Source organism: Scleropages formosus, chromosome 12 (assembly GCF_900964775.1).
Source record: "Scleropages formosus chromosome 12, fSclFor1.1, whole genome shotgun sequence".
NCBI lineage: Eukaryota > Metazoa > Chordata > Actinopteri > Osteoglossiformes > Osteoglossidae > Scleropages > Scleropages formosus.
Genome location: NC_041817.1, coordinates 4,596,147 through 4,613,831, shown reverse-complemented (window position 1 = coordinate 4,613,831; position 17,685 = coordinate 4,596,147). Strand labels below are relative to the sequence as shown.

The 17,685-nt window shown below is 38.0% G+C and overlaps 1 protein-coding gene across 3 annotated transcripts in view; it reads left to right on the top strand.

Moving 5' to 3' along the window:
- The window catches only part of ksr2 (kinase suppressor of ras 2), a 113,626-nt gene extending 96,213 nt beyond the window's left edge, over positions 1-17,413 (top strand). For 2 of the 3 annotated variants that reach the window (XM_018740516.2, XM_018740514.2), the window contains exons 17-21: positions 6,890-6,986; positions 7,091-7,224; positions 15,456-15,590; positions 16,192-16,321; positions 17,025-17,413. In XM_018740516.2, coding sequence (XP_018596032.1) covers positions 6,890-6,986; positions 7,091-7,224; positions 15,456-15,590; positions 16,192-16,321; positions 17,025-17,171 — 643 coding nt within the window. In that variant the 3' untranslated portion in view covers positions 17,172-17,413. The remainder of the gene's footprint in view (positions 1-6,889; positions 6,987-7,090; positions 7,225-15,455; positions 15,591-16,191; positions 16,322-17,024) is intronic. The other variant, XM_018740515.2, reaches the window with a different exon arrangement.
- Positions 17,414-17,685: the final 272 nt, after the last annotated feature.

The following is a 17,685-nucleotide window of genomic DNA, read 5'->3' as shown; positions in this document are numbered from 1 at the left end:
GCGTAAGGCCAGAGGGGGAGGGTACATACCCAGGACGGGACACCAGTCCGTCGCAAGGCACCCCAAGCGGGACTCAAACCTCAGACCCACCAGAGAGCAGGACTGTGGTCCAACCCACTGCGCCACCGCACCCCTGGCAATGAAAGAATAATTAAGAGTAAATCATAACATAATAATAAAGAGTAAATAATAATAATAAACAGTCAAAAGGTACAGTCCCAGCAGGTGGGTTTTAGCCATTGTTATTCAAATGTGTAATGACATACAGTAGGCAGAGAGAAAAATCATTTGAGGTGGGGATAAGAAAACAAATAGAGATGGACAATTTATGACTGTATAGGAAATGTGTGGGAGGGGAGGTGCTTATTGCCACTAGTTTTCACAGTAATGTATTCTGCAATGTCCACTGAGTCATAGTAATGAAAATTATAATCTTTTATCAAGAATGCGACCAATTGACATGAAACTATTTGAAGTTTGTTAAAATTAAATTTCAGAAGGGAAGTATTAAACACCCAGCTGTCAATCATGCATAATGCATATAAACACCTATTAACCTCCATGCCCCGCATGCGCTGTTTTTTTGCAAACCCACAATCTAACTCTTCCACCTCTTTCTTTGTACTCTGGGTCTCAAATGGGGTTCAACTGCCTCGATCAATAGAAGGTGTGAGCCCTCCAGTGCATTTTAATCCAGGCATCTCCTGAAAAGCACAACTAGCCTAGTATGTTTAACTCCTGAAATTACGTTTAGTTAGATATCTGGCTTCAAGTCCACAGGCAGTATCTCATCTGGCCTCAGGTGGTGCTGTTGATATTCCTCTTAGCATATAATTAATGAAGAACAATGATGGAAATGCGATGGAGAATGGATGTCATGAGCTCTGGACAGAAGGCTAAAGCAGGTCTTGTGTGCATTTTGGATTAAATTAATTTCACCCTTTCAAAAGAATCCCTTTCCTGAATATTGGTATTTAAACTTAAAATGTTAATTTACAACTGATTTACATTTCATTGTACAAGGTAAAAGCCTGTGACCTGTCCCTACTACCATGAAATAATGATCAATATAATTTTGTGACGTTCACATTGCCGGCTGTTTTCTTTTTAACAGTAATCATTTTTTTTCTCTCATTACTTCTCTTGTACAAGGCTGACTCATTGTTGGCTGCTGGTTTAATTACAGTAGATACTTGAGTAATGTAGATTTTCATGCTAATATAAAATATTATATGCATAAACTGATCTATACAAATAAGATTTGTAAGTGTACCAGCTGAAATAACACGGTTAACATTTCAAGAGCTGGGGTGTCACATTAAATGAAAGTTCATATGTGGTAATACTGCTGGGCCTTCACCATTAACAGTCCTTTGAAATGCTTCATTTGAAATATGAGAGCCTGAAAGCCAAAAGCATAATTAAAAATAATAAGAAAGAGGTTTACTTTATAGATTGCCTTCTGCACTTCCAAATATTTTATTAAACACTGCATCTAATGATAAAAAGCTAATTTGTCTATATTTTAGTGCAAAAGTAATCTGTAAAGTCAGGAGTACACGTGATATTGCTTAATTGATGGGCATCACAAAATGTTAATTGGTGACGCCACTCATCAGTGACCCTGTATTGGAATGTCCAGACTGAATGAGGCTGGTGTTTGGAGCTCAAGGGTGCTTAAGGGTGGGATGTTAACTGCTATGTGAAATGTCAAAGTGCTCAGAACTGGAGGATTTCTCTGGGGATGTTCTTACAAAGCACTAAGCTAACTGAATCACTTGGTGTTACAAATTACCTAGTAGTGCAGTTTGCTTGACTTTCAGACATTAGCTCTCAGAGAATAAGTTAAATGTTTAATGGAAGTCAGTTGTATGTCTCTTGTCAGCTGAGCTCAATCTTGAAAAGCATCCTGATTTAGTTCGTTGGGCTTGCCATGAATTTACTTAATCTGTCTGCTTTCATGGCTTTAAGGGAGAGGCTAAATTAAATTTCAGATGCAGATCAAAGAATATGAAGGATTTTGCCTTTCTCTGCAAGGTATTTTCTGTATGGAATAAAACTGACTTGTTGCTAAGCCTGACATTGTAAATGGAGCTGATTGTAATGTTGACATGCTCTGTTACTTTGTTAAAGAGACAAGCTATTTAGGATGTCTCTGTTATTAAATCAGTCAGAGTTGTGTTGCCTGGCTAATGAGCAGTAGAATGGCTGTCTCCTATTCAGACAGGTGCACATGCGTTGTGTGTAAGTAAAAAGAAAACATTCCTTTGAGAAAAGGATGCAGTTTATGTCAGCCGTGCACAGCCATGAACCCCCACCCTTTCTCAGACCATAATTCAGCTCTGTGGACCCATTTCTTTCTAGTCTGCGAATGGGGTGATTTTCCTCTGAGATCCAAGTGCAGCATGGCCTTCTCTGTACAGTGCAGCTGGGATTTGAATAGTTTGTCCAGTCAATGTGGTTCCACATGGAATCCCATGGCAAACACCTTCATTTTTTCAAATTTATGTCTCCTGTCTTTACTGAGGCCCTGAAAGGCATTGGCCTGCCAATAGGGGATACAATCTGACCTCTGTGTAGCTCTTTGTGGCCCTTCATGCTTCATGCTCTGCTCTAGGTGCTGGCCTTGCTGTTTGGAGGGTTGGCTTCTACATATACAGTCATTCGTGAGGGTCTCTAATTCAGCTGAATACCATATCAGTTTCTGGAGCAGTTCAGAAACTGGAGCACCCAGAGAAAACTTACATGAACATGGGGAGAACATGCAAACTCTAAGTTAAACCCACTACGTACACTGCTTAAAAGTTGAATGAGACCATACAGTATTACAGAGTAACTGGGAAATAGGGAAACTGCATTGTGTTTAATGTAACAAATGTAATTTATTGAAGAAATTATGTTCCTTTTAATGGGATTTGGTGATATTTTAGCATAAATAGGTGTTAGCTTAAGAATAAATGCATATAAGTTCTTACTGTTGAAACTCATCACAACTGCATCTTTGAGTTATTAGAATTCAGCTTACAAAGGAATTTTCACAAACACATTACCTTCTTAAGGTGGGTGGAGACACTAAACTGGTCTCTGTTTAGAGTCAGCTTAATCCTTATACTGTCAGAGACTGTAAAGTGGGCAAGATTTCCACCATACTTGCAACAGAGAACCACAAAATGCACCACATTAAAGATGCTACAACTCGATGAGTCTGTTTGTTCAACAGGATTTTTATTCAGGTGATGTCCCTGTCTGATTTAGTTGTATTTTAGAATAAATGCGCATCAATTTTAGAGCTCAGGAATGCATAAAAACTTTTTGCCATTGAACTTAATGATAATTATGTCCTTGAATTTTGAGAAGTAACGTTACAAAGGTTTTTTCAGGACCTCCTTGTTTATCAGATGGAGGAAGACTACTCCCAGTAATTCAGAACTTGAAACCCAAGTGTTTCAGTTTCAGTCATGGGAACTCAAGGGACTGCATGTTTTCATTTAACCAGGCACTAAAACTTGTAATTCAAAATAACTCAATCAGCAGGCTCTTGTTAAGGCTGAACTGAAACTGAAATGCACTGTTCATTGAGTCCTTAGAATGCAAAAACATTGCCATAAACATCATATGTTAAACGTGTATAAACATGAATCATTTTTTAACACCTAAGACTACTGTGAAAATTCTTCTCAAGGCCACTTGTATACAGTGAAACTTAATTGAGCAAACTATAATTTATTCAATGGTTTAATTTTATCAACAAGCCACACAATATAAAAGTGTGTCATAATCTTGGTTTGGATGCATAGTTTCCTTACAATAGCACATAGTTTTCAATCTTGCTTTGACCTGGCATCTTTGTTATTGTGGAAAAATTAACAAATTTAAGATGTTTACGCTTCAATAAAGTAATTAACATAGTATCTCAAAGAGAAATATGGCATATTAACTCAACTTTGTTGTTATTTTATGTGCGACTTTCACTTAATGCTGCTTTTGTGGTATTTGCAGGAGCTGTTTGCTCAGAAGCAATTTGTCATGATAACCTAGTTTTCTGAGTAGAGGCTTCCCAGAAGAAAGGACATCTCAAAGGGAGGTTAAAACACAGCACAAAGAAGTATACACACACACATTTTCAGAACCGCTTGTCCCATACGGGGTTGCAGGGAACCGGAGCCTACCCGGCAACACAGGGCGTAAGGCCGGAGGGGGAGGGGACACACCCAGGATGGGATGCCAGTCCATCGCAGGGCACCCCAAGCGGGACTCGAACCCCAGACCCACCGGAGAGCAGGACTGTGGTCCAACCCACTGCGCCACCGCACCCCCCACAAAGAAGTATATTAATAATTTAAAAAAGGAAAAAAATTAAATATTTTTATGAAAAGTATGGGAAGGATAGAGCATGTTCTTTAAAACAAACATTACCAGTGTTGCACTGCATAGCTGCGTAGCATAGTTCTGAATTATATTTGATTTAATGGCTGGTGAGTAATATAAGCATCTAACTAATTTCCAATGCCTTTAAGGTATGGACTGAAACAAAAAAGCTGAACTGAATTTGTAAGGCAAGTATAAACACCCACAGGGAAAGGATGCTGTTCAAAGTGGGAGCATTAGCTTGCACACTAATATGCTAGCCATTCCAGCAGCTTCGTACTTAGCAGATGGTCTGATCTGAATCCAGAGTTTCACCCTGTACTTCACATCCACTACCAAAGGGAGATTTGTACTCCATTGTTTGTGCAGCCTCAGATTAATCAGCAAGGACTGTCCCATGGGGCTCCTGTGGGAAATGCAAATGTATTGCTGAGCATGTTTTTTTTCATGCAACAAAATGTTTACAGTGGTGCTGGGAATTATCGTCATAGCAAGTGTGCGGGTGTTTTTCCACCTTGATTAAGATGGGGGGCAAATTGGTCCTTGACGTGGAAGCAGAACATACACTGATAGACCCCCCGCTTTTTGGAACGTTTGAATGCAGTCCAAGGAAATTGAGTGAAATGTCACTGCCTTGATGAAATTTAACAGATACTGGGGAGATGTGCTTTTTATATTGGCAGAGGATACAGTCTTAATCATTCATTTCATATCATTTACCTTGAATGGAAACTGGACAAACAGGAAAAATTGAACTTCAACAGGTTGCAAGCTGACTGAGTGCTTTGCTAGAGCTTTTACAGGATTGTTAATCATTTGCTTGTTTGTCAGTGTTTTTTCTTAGAATAGTCTTACCACTTAAAAAAAAAAAACAGGAACAGGCTAATTAGTCTATGATTTTAGATTCAAATTTAAGAAAAAAATCCGAACTTAAAGTCATATCTAACAGTTTCTTGTACGGTAGGCTCATTAACTGGGACTGACAGCAAATGTTTGCCAGAGATTGTTTAAAGGTTTTCAACTCTCTTCAGAAGAGCAACTTCCCAGCATGATGCAACAGAGGGAGAAAGAAAGAGAAAGTGGGAAAAACAACTGGTTAATTTTATCCTGATTGCTGATGAATATTCATAGACCCATGTGGAGGCCCCTCAGTTGGGGGTGCGTTTGTTTTGGGGGGGAAGCAATGGAGGTGTTGAGGCTTCCAGCTGGGCAGGGACCCCTCCCCGCTCTGTGCTCCTTATGCTGGGGTACAGCTTCCGCCTTTGAAGGGTACAAGAGCCAACAACAGAGTGCGTCAAGGAAGAATGCATGAGATTGTCAATATGCCTGCCGCCACTTGAGAGTCATTGTAAGAATATGCAAACAACTGAGTTCATACCTTATGGGAGATGAAGGTTTGTTCAGGCAATTTGTTGATAGGCCTGTATTATGTTGTATTAACCCTAATGAAACTTTGTGGTTGTTACTGAGAACCATCAGTGCTGTGTTTTAATAATATAGCATGCCTCCTTAAATTGAAAAAGGGCTATTAAAAACATTTGGTAATTGCACATTATGGAAATGCTTAGTTTAGAAAGGGGTGATATTTATACCATTATGTGAGAGCCTCTTCCAGAATGTTTGGATGATGGTGTGCTATATATACGTGAATTAGAGGATATCTAGACCGCAGTGTAAGGGGTCACAGGCAAGAAGATGGCGTGTAACCCTTATGGCGTTACTGAATCACCATGTGTGGAACATTGTGAACGTGCTTCAATGACAGTAAACATAGCCTGACTGGAGGCTGGAGGCTGTCTCAGCCAATTAATGTCCAGAAAAGCACACGCATGCACAATGGGCATGTTGCAGTGCAAGAGGGAAAAGATGTGGTTGGAAGAGAAAAGCAAGTTGGGGCAAATGACTTTGGGGTTATTTGACTTTTAAAATGATCCCTGTATTGGAGTGTACTTTTTTCATAATTTCACAATTGCATCATCATCATCATCATCATCATTTACTTTTTAATTATTATTTACTTATCATCATGATTTATTTTTAATTATTATTTCTATTTATCATATTATTTGCTATATGGTATTCATTTATAGCTGCAAAATGAATGAATGTAATGTATTTTATTTTTACTCTATTATATCTTGGTGCGTTTCCTTTTCCTTTCTGGAAATTTTTGGAATACTAAGCTCTATACTCTGTAGGAGGCACAAGTAGATGAAGGAGAGTGGGAGATTATCAGGGACAGTGGGGAGACTGCAGGAGTGGGTGTTGGTGATGCAGTAAAATCTAGGAAGACTACTAAGTTTTCTAAGTTTAAGTATTTAAATAATAAATATAAATATTTGTGCCTCATTATTGAAACTCGAAAGAACCTGGAATTGAAAAATGAAAAGATGAACTGATGAAAAAACAATGGCATAGAAAATAGATTATGTGTTTCAGAAATATTGAATTGCCGCAAATCCTGTCACTGACATGTCTGAGGGCTGACACTGTTTCCAATTTACTGTTTTTTTTTTACTAGCTTATGTAAAGGAAGGACCCTTTACTCGGTGGTCCGGGACGCTAAAGTCGTTCTTGATGTCAATAAAACCAGACAAATTGCACAGGAGATGGTGAAGGTGAGTAAATCCAGGCTTTCTGTTCACAGACCTTGCTCCCTGTTGGCCTTGGAGGTCACCAGGGTCTGAGCTCTGCTGATGAACCTGTCTGTCACTCCTTCCAGGGGATGGGTTATCTCCACGCGAAAGGTATTCTCCACAAGGACATGAAATCAAAAAACGTCTTCTACGACAATGGCAAGGTGGTCATCACTGACTTTGGTCTCTTCACGATATCCGGTGTTCTGCAGGCTGGCAGGTATGTGCAGTGTTAAAGTATCTTCCAAAACCTGGATATAACTGAACCAGTATGTTTCAGAATATGTATTTACAGTTCTAATAATGAAAAGGCCTGATTTTTCAGGTTTGGGTCCTGTGTATGGCTGACATCTTGGATTACATATACATAAGGAAAGGGCAGTTTTTTGCCCAAGAATTATTCAGTTAAAGGGACTTGTGTAAATTTTTAGTTGTATGTGTATCAATGTTATCCACATGATTTAAATAATTTGGCATTTATGTTAGCTATGTTTTACAGTGCTGGATGCTGAGGTTTAGAGGATGTAATCCTGGAAAATAAATATTTCCCTTGCTTATCCTCTTAAAGAGACAGCCGGTGGGGGGGGGTTGGGGGTGGTTCAGGTGGAGTGTTTTGAATTTCAGGTAATTTTAAAGGTATGCTTATGTTGCAATAGAAAGTGTTAGATTTTCCATTATGCATGGCAGTGAACATTCAATGCAAATTAACTGAAATTTTAGCAGCTAAAGATTTCCCTCTTTATGCACTGCCTTTATTGGACACCTCTTTCCTCTCGTAAAATATCTCATTGCCGATTTCCTCCCCTCAGATTCATAAAGACATGATAAAAGATATGATGTATACACGACAAACCACTTTGAAACTACAGAGAAAAAAAATGTAAAGTGTTTTTAGAATATTTGTTCTAGGTGAACAAAAAAAGGATTTCCTTATGAAGAGTAAGCCAGTTTTACTGAAAGACCCCACTTGACTGCACTGAAGTATTTGTGACTGACCACCTATGATTTTCATATTTGCATGCTAAAATCTGGATTTCAGCCTGCTGTGCTCAGTCCAGCCAATACATTTCCCAGAGCTGCTTTTTGTTCCATTTTGCTTGCTTTACACATTTTTGGTCACCGTGGTGCCTATAACCCACTCCGGCAATACAGAGATTAGGCTCTAAAGCGGCTGATGTGCATCATTGCCACCATGCCTCTGTCATTAATATGCGCAGTGACATTTTCTAAGTTCTAATTTTTCTCAGTGGTTTTACATAGTTTTGTGATAAATGAAGTCATGCTAAGTGCCAACAAAATGGTGTGATGATTCAAGATGTTTACCACAATCTGCTGGGGTTCGGGTCCTGCTTTGGGTGCCTTGTGACGGACTGGCGTCCTGTCCTGGGTTTGTTCCCTCCCCCTCCAGTCTTACACCCTGTGTTGCTGAGTTAGGCTCTGGTTTGTTGCAACCCGGTTTGGGACAAGCGGTTTCAGACATTGTTTGTGAGTGTGTGTGTGTGTGTGTGTGTGTGTGCATGTGTGTGTACCAAAATCTGCACATGTGACTGTTTTGTAGTCTAGCTAGTGCTTATTTCAGCAGTTTATAGCTTGGCCACTGTGTATATGTAGGTATCTGTACTTCTCACCTGAACTCCTAACTGCTTTATGACTTTGCATCACACATCTGTCATGATCACCTTTATATTTCATATAAATTTTATATGCAGCTGCTTGTGTAGTGTGTGCTGGCAGAATTAGTTGTCTGGGAGGCTTTATTTGAGGCTGACAACGATTGCATTGCCAAAGTCATCTCATTATTGAAGGAAATACAATTTTTTTTTCCAAAAAAATATTTTTACTGTCTACGGGGGTGCGGTGGCGCAGTGGGTTGGACCACAGTCCTGCTCTCCAGTGGGTCTGGGGTTCGAATCCCGCTTGGGGTGCCTTGCAACGGGCTGGCGTCCTGTCCTGGGTGTGTCCTCTCCCCCTCCGGCCTTACGCCCTGTGTTACCGGGTAGGCTCCGGTTCCCCGTGACCCTGTATGGGACAAGCGGTTCTGAAAATGTGTGTGTGTGTGTGTATTTTTACTGTCCTGTGTATTTCACAGGAAACAATTTAGCAGATATGTTCCTCCAAAGCAACATACAATGATTAATGTAACAGAAATTTTGTTATGTTGATCTTCTTGCATTTTCCATTCAGTTTTGTTAGATTAAGAATATTTTTGGTGTTAATTCGTACTATATATCAGTTTTTAGAAAAGTATTGCATATTTTGGCAAATTTTGGTACTGGGTTCCAATTATCAAATATTCCAATACGTTTTAGAATATGATGCTTTCTACAATGTTTTGGTATGTTCTAGAATGTTCTGGTGCCTTCTAGAATCTTCCAATGGCTATACCAAACTAAAACTGACACTCTAGAACAACTAGTGTAATTTTTGTAATCAGGAAACTTTAACGAATTATAATCAACACAAAAATCTACATAAGAACTTTGGAAAATGTTGTTGTGTTGTGATATTAATTAATTTTTAGCTGACAGTTTTGGCTTACATTGTTGGATAATTGTACTGAACTTCCTGCAGTCATTCACACATTTAAACAGCAGAGAAATGTAACATATTCACTCATCAACACTCACACTCACACACACACCAACACATACAAACACACACAAAGAGCAATTTAGAGTCACCAATCAACATGAAACATGTCTTTGTACTGTGGGAGGAAACCAGAGCACCTGAGGCAGACCCACACAAACAGAGGGATAACAAGAAAACTCCACATGGAATGAACAGGGACTGATCCTGTGCACATGGCCACAGCTCAGATACTGTGAGGCAACCACACTATCTGCTGCAAGATTGTGCTGCCCAGTTTATGACTGTTACATGATATATTGTGAATACAAAATATACAGTGAACAAACTTATGGTCTCAGTTCAGATTCCAACTGTAAGATGAGAAGTCAGTGTAATTCACAAGTATGCCTGTAATGATTTCTTGTGCACTATACTTTAATTATAATATTAGTGTTATTGCATACAAGGTGCTGAGTCAGAGCCGACCCATAGCAACCACTTGCGTGGTTTCCAAGGCAAGTCAAGGGAGGAGCAAAGGTGGGTTGCAAAGGTCCTTCCTCTGCATGGTAGGGGAGGCAAACGCAGGGAGAAAGACAGGGCCGCTGCACACCCCAAGCAGGACTCGAACCCCATACCCGCCACACAGCAAAGCACCGATCAAACCCGCCACGTCGCTGTGCCCCCGTTTTTGCTATTATTCTTCCTCTAATTACTCTCAGTGCAGCTCTTTCTCCAGCATTACTGTCTATATTATTTTTTCCATCATTACAATACAAATCTTTCTTCACTGTTTCTTTCTGTAATTCCTTCCATCTCCAAAATTTCTTGGTCTACGTTCTTTTTTGTTTCATGATGTTTTACCAGTCATTCAGAGCCAAAGCATGTTTTGCGAAATCCCTAGATAGCATGGCTTTCCAACAGTCACACTTTGATGAAACATTCCTCTTTCTTCAGGTTTAGTTTTGCTGTATTAAAAGAATAAAGTGCTTCCTCTGACTAAATTTCAGTTATACTCATTGAAATGAAACATATCCATGGCAAGATGTTGCTTGTTTCACCATCAGACTAGTTAAAGCATTTCAGTTTTTGGCTTTCTCAAATGTAAATAGTAAATTAGGTAGTAATGAACCATTTTTAGCTTGTAAGACCAGTTTTAAGTACTTTACTTGGGTGACAGCAGACACCTTTGCAGTGTTAAGACAACTGCTGCATTCTTTTATATATTTTTATATTTTTTCTATATTTTATATATTTTTCTGGGAAAAAGGTGCAGTGCCCGTCAACAATGTATCAGGACATTAGCCACCCTGAGGCCAAAGATCCAAAGTCTTGGGGCCTTTTTTATCATACCCAGGATCTGGGTAGCCTTAAAACCAAACCCCAAAATGAGATAGGACATTAGCTCACTGAAATGGTGTTTATTCAACAAATGAAAAAGTCTTTAACAGAAAGTTTGATTTGTCCCATGCTATAGTCCTTGTTAAACCACAGGACTGTAGTATGGGATCAAGCTCCGTAATGTAGGTTGAAATCGCTAACACATTTGGCAAGGCAACATATTTTATTGTTAAACTCCACAGCTGGGGCTCCTCTTGCAAATACAATCACAATTTACCCATTAAAACACAATACAATGCCATTGAATTTCACATAATCCTCTATCCTGAAGATGATGGTAAAACAAAAGAGAGAACAAAAACAAGTGACAGACTAACAAATGTAACATATTTGTAAGTTAAATAAATGAATAATTAATATAATAAATAGAGGATATACTTTGATATAGTCTTCATCTATGTACTTAATGAGGTTAATGTAACAATTCAGTTTTGATGAAGGTGGTTTGACCCAAATACAGTATGTGATTGATTAAAGAGCCTAACTTTCTTCTGGTACATAAGTTAGCATTTAATCTGCATAATTCAAATTAATTCTTGAATATCTGGGCACTCTTTTGCAATTTCTTGGCCAGCACTACATGACCACCCCTGTTGAATACTTCAACATTTTGCCCATGTGTTATTTAACGTATATATTTGTATTTGCATTTTCTCAATATATTATTTCTGTCCTTGTGTTTCAGTGAGCCAGGGCTGTTCTGCCCTGCTGTTTATAAAAAGCTCAGTTGATCGGGCTTGTTGATTGTTGTGATCTTTGGCTTACTTGTACACCCTGTAGAAAGAAAGAGATAGAGCTGATCAAGGAGCAGTTTTTTGTTCCATCTGCATATGTGATGTCAGTTTTTCCCTCTTAATTTTTTATGTGTGTGTTGCAGCTCAAGGATTTCACAGCTGCTGCAGAATCTCTATAAAGGGTTCAAGTTTGGGCAGACTCTGCGAGAAAGATATAGCCAGGCCCAGTACATGGAGTAGAACAGGGAAGGGGCATAAAGCAGTGCAAACCTTACCTGAACATGGTGCAGATGGTTGCACATCAAAACCAAGAAATTGGTTTTTTACACTGATTTTATAAATAAAAACTATTACTTTTAATGAAAAACCATTATTTAAAAAAATGTGTTATTAGTTTCATGTTTCATTAATTCAACTTAATATTAATTATTTTTAAAAAATTCTTTGGTATGAATACATATAAACTAATACATTTAATTAATTAAATAAACTGATACAATTCAGTAAAACATCTTAAAGATTGCAGTATCTGATTTATTGTGTGTTTGCTCTTACATATACAGATACAGAATTTTTGCAAATGTTACCTAAGATAAGAAAATGAAATTAGTAATGGTTCCATAAGAATTCTACAAAAGATACTTCACTGCCTTTTGTTTAATTGTATCATTACAGTCTATGCTTTTTAAAAAGGTTTTTATTGTTAGTTAAATTGCATGGTTCTTTTAGTGACTGCAGAGTTAAAATAATTTAGAGCAGAACAAAATGCTTAGCTAAATACTTACCCCCTGAGTTATTTGTTTTATTTTCTTTTAAATATATTCAAGGCCAAGCATTGCAAAATTCCAGCACAAGTAACCTGTGTTCTATTTCAGCTTCATTCTTTACTGTCTAATTGGTCTACTCTACGAGCCATTATACGTATATACACAATTAATATATGAAGTTACAATTTTAATGTGAATTAAAGAAAGAATTGAGATGTAGTGTAAATTTGTTGATGTAACAGAACACAAATAAGGGTAGAGGTATTTCTTTTTTGACTTTCCAGGCTTAATGTTAACATACAGAAAGATGAGCACATTATACCAGTGTTCTCTGTGTCTCAGTATCGATGGCACTTGCTGTGTTATTGTGTCCCGTCATTCTGTGCTACTTGATAAATGAAATGTCACTTATTCTTTTTTGTTAAGGCAAAAATTTTTGTTTGTTAAGAGCCAGAAAAATGAATAGCAATGCATTCCAAAACAATTTTATTCACTAAGACATTTTCACAGAAAGAGTTTCTTAGCTGCTGAAATCACCTGCAGTACACTGAGTTGCTGAGATTAACATGGTGTTGTTAGAGCAAGTGATCCTGTCTTCGGTTCGATCGCTCTTAAGTAGGCTGTTCTATTGGTCTATTATTTTGTTGTCAAGTTTTTTTTTTCTCTAAAGTGGTGCTGACCCTGAGCTGGAAGCATGGTTGGCTACACAAATGCTTTCATATACCCAAGAAGAAATTAAATCAGCCAACTTAAGAGTACTGTGATAAATTTAATTTTAACAGATAAGAGTGTGTAGTGCATGACCTTCAAAATCAGTAAGTTTGCGCTTTGTGCAAGTACTTTTTCTTTTACGAAAGTTGAGGAGAATTGGAAAATATAAAGGAAGAAAAGGAAAGTCTTCTTCCATTGTCTGTAAGATACAAAGCGTCTTGTTTTCAAAAAGACGGTATATTTCACAGAATATCCTGAAATGGTTATGTGCGCTATAATAATAATAATAATAATAATAATAATAATAATAATAATAATAATAATGCTCATCATCATCATCATCATGTGATTAGAACTTTACCAAGACTTGACAGTATATGTTTTAATTTTTACAGGTGCCCAAGAATGTTGATTTTTATTGTTTTTTTCTTTGCAAAGCCATAAAGCCCAAGCATCATAGACTTTACTGCACAAAAACTTTGGATATCCTGTTTCTAATATCTGACATTTGTGCAGGGAACTAACAGAGATTTTATCTTTAGATAACACAAAGATGAGCCATTGTGTATTGTCTGCCTAACTGTGGAAATTAACAAAATGTTTATCATGGTAGAGCAAAGTATAGCATGTCAAGGGAGAAAAGCGAGGGCCAAGCAGGGACCAAACATGGATTCTTGTGGGACTCCAAACACAGTATTTTCCATTTCTGATTCATTTTCCTCCCAGACAACAAAATGCTTTTCAAGTAACTTTAAAAATATTACAAAATTGTACAAAAAGACATAACCAGACTGACTTTAGAAGTTTTTAGTGTGCTATGAAAATGTCAACCACTTTGTCACAGAGTTTGATGTGGTATTCATAATTTTAATCTACTGGCTGTAGTAGGGCTAAAGAAACATTTTTAAACAAGTTTGGAATATTACTTTTGATCTCTGGTAAGACAGCTTTAGAAAACACACATGAATGATCTGATACAACAAAGTGAAGGGAAGATGAAATTGTGATGCCTAAACCTTTTGATAGGGTTCAGAGTGCGCCCATGGCAGTGAGCAGGTCCTATAACGTGTTGAATAAAATCAAAAGAGTGCAACGAATCAATAAAAATCCATGCCTTGGGAATCTTTGTCTACATGGAGAATGAAAACCCCAATCAAAAGAATTTTGCAATATTCAGTAGATTCGCTTAATACAACAGACATCAAATCGGCAAAATCTGTTATAAACGGAGAATAATGGCCAGGCAGGCAGCGCACAGAAAAAGGGAACACAGGGGAATGGCAGGTTAATATAATGACAAGATAGAGAGAAATTCACAGGAGATACCAACTGTTTGCATGTGGTCTTTTCGCACTGGACATTAACAAAACTCCCTCCCCTCTCACTCTATCTTGGAACATGTAAATATTTACAGTTGTTTAAGTGAGAATGAACAATAATTTCTAGATCAATTAAACACATAAATTCAATGATTATGGTCTAGAATAGTCTTTTTTATTTACTCAGTGTTTCCTTTTCCTTTTTAACCCTAGATGTGAGCTCACTGTTTTGAATTTTACAAAAAAAGCATTTGAATAATGTACACACACACACACATTTTCAGAGCCGCTTGTCCCATACGGGGTCACGGGGTATGTTTTACAAATTCTTCCTAATGTGTTTTCAAACACCTACTAATTTTAACACATCTTACTTACCCACCTGTGTATCAGGGTTTCAGAAAACTTTATTTTAGCAGAATAGCCAAGAACAGACCAACGTTTAATGGTAAATGAAAACATACCTGGGGTCCGTACTTGGTACTTTATGTAGTATCTCCTCTGTGATGACACAGATCTCAGTGCACTCTATCAATGTAGTCATGCTTTTGCTTTGAAGAAACACTGAAGTATTTTGCATATAAATGATTATTATTTAATTATTGTCATCTGTGACATGGTAAGTGTGGTTTGACTGAATGTCTTAAGAATTTATAAATTTCATAGCTTGATTGGATCTACCGTGTCCACAGAGCATCTTTCCATCTTGGTTTCTTATTGCCTTCAAGGGCAAACAGAGAATACACCAACCCTGGAAAAAAAAAGATTGGCTTAAATTAAAACTTGCAAGCTCCCTACCATGTTTGTGCATCAAAGTCACAATTGAAAGCAATTTACTGCCCCCAGGAGTGAGAGCATTTTACCCTTCTCGAGCAAGGTGGGAGACTAGAGGGCATGGGTTCAGGGCCTAAATGGTGCAGGGCTGATTCTCTTTCTCCATCCTTCTCCCAGCAGGAGAGAGGACAAGCTGCGGATCCCCAATGGGTGGTTGTGTCACCTGGCTCCCGAAATCGTGCGCCAGCTTTCCCCCGACACCGAGGAAGACAAGCTGCCCTTTTCCAAGCAGTCCGATGTCTATGCTTTTGGGTGGGTGTTGACTACCTCCCTTTCCCATAGATCACGGTCCCCATGTGTCCACATCCTAACTCTGCAAGGTGTTTTGGGCCCTCGTGGGTTGTTTGACTTGGGTCTTGTGATAGCCTACAGTTCTCAGTCACTGGTCTGTGTGGCCCTCTGCTGTGGACCATCTGACACCTAACATAAGTGAATCCTCAGATATCCTCTGAGTGTATAGATCCGGAGTCTCGTTTACCCTGGAGGAGGGACCTGCAGTGTTCCCAGAGTACCCACTGCAATGAACTGCTAAAGACAAAGAGTGCTTTAAATCTGAGTATGTGTAATGTGTGCTGGAAAATACAGTAGTACTCACAACAGTGACTTTAGCAAACATATGTAGCTCTCTAAAGCTCTTTCTGTTTTGTGAAATGCACTTTGTTTTGAGTTGTATGTTGCTTTGGAGAAAAGTGTCATCTGCTGAATGAAAAAAATATAAGTATAAAATCAGAGCAGTCTGAATTCTCAGTCAAAATGGCCATTTTGCATTGTATAAATGTTCTTCCTTCTGTTCTTTCTGGTGGAATGAAATGGATAACAGTTTCTGTGATCTTGTTTGGTTGTCCCATGGCAGCACTATATGGTATGAGTTACACGCACGCGAGTGGCCTTATAAGAACCAATCACCAGAGGCGATCATATGGCAGGTGGGCAGTGGCATGAAGCCGAACCTCAGCCAGATTGGCATGGGAAAGGAGATATCGGTGAGAGTCAGCATATGGCATGGGCATTGTTTGATACATTGCCCCTCTACTAACAATCTGCACTGAATGTAATGTTTTATTACCTTTTCAAGCAGAATTTCACGTAGTATTGTTCAGCATTGCACCTCTGTTCCTTTTCACAGCCCAAGACTCACGTATGTACTTGCACTCAAAACAAAAGTCATCCACGTCCCTTTAATCTCTTATCCGTGCTTGTAGAATTGGACCAGTGACAGAAGTGCTTTGTATTTCTATATTCATTCTACATTTTACATACATTTCATTGGTCATTTTAACTCTTTACATTGGGTAGAGTCATAGCAATTTACAGACAAGTAAAATATGCAAGAATACAAAGATGTAAATAAATAATACAATTAAAGACATAATGTGTAACAGTGAAGAATATGTAGTAGGCAAATAACTAAAGAGTAAATAATAAAGAGTAAATAATCACAATAATAATAATTAAAAAGAGAAAAACAGTACACTCCTTTAGATGTTACTGGGGATCATTTTGTAAGAGCTAACTTGGTGGAACTGAAGCACTGTAATTGCAGTAGATATCTGTGCAAACAAACAAAATCTGAAAAAATAGCTATATCCTTGTATTTCCCCTGATGTCATGGTTTCATCAGATTAGTGGATGCAAATCACCGCTGATGTTTTGTGCTATATTTTTTACTATATTGTTGTTTTCCAGGACATTCTGCTTTTTTGCTGGGCTTTTGAGCAGGAGGAGAGGCCTAGTTTCTCAAAGCTTGTGGAGCTGCTGGAAAAATTGCCAAAACGGAACCGTCGCCTTTCACACCCAGGACACTTCTGGAAGTCAGCTGAGTATGTCAAATGAGTTGAGAACAAAAACAAAACAAAACAAAACAAAACAAAACAAAACAAACATCCCCCGCCTTTGAGTGCACTGAGAAAAAAGCCAGCCATAGCTAAAACTGCCTAGATTGTGTCCACTGATGAATTGTCTGTGTGTGCTAATGTTTAATCAGTCAATAGTCCCAAAGGACTATATAGCAGCCCCTGAATTCATGTTTTTGTCACGTTTGGGACATTTTTTTCTTTATTTAAACTGACCAGTTTGTTTTTTTCTTACCGTTTCCTTGATTTTATTGTTGGCCTATATATTTGTTTGTTTATTCTTTGATGTTATATCAATGATGACTTTTCTGTGTCATGAATCATGTCATGATGTATTTTATCTGCATTTTTATGTACAAAATGCAAAGCCAAGTGTGTTTTTTTAATTTTGTAAAAAAAAAAAAATTAGGTTTAGCTTGAATGTCATTATTCTACAAGTTGTATAATGTACTTTTGTTATCATTTTGGCATTTGTTCAGCTTTTGTTGCATCTC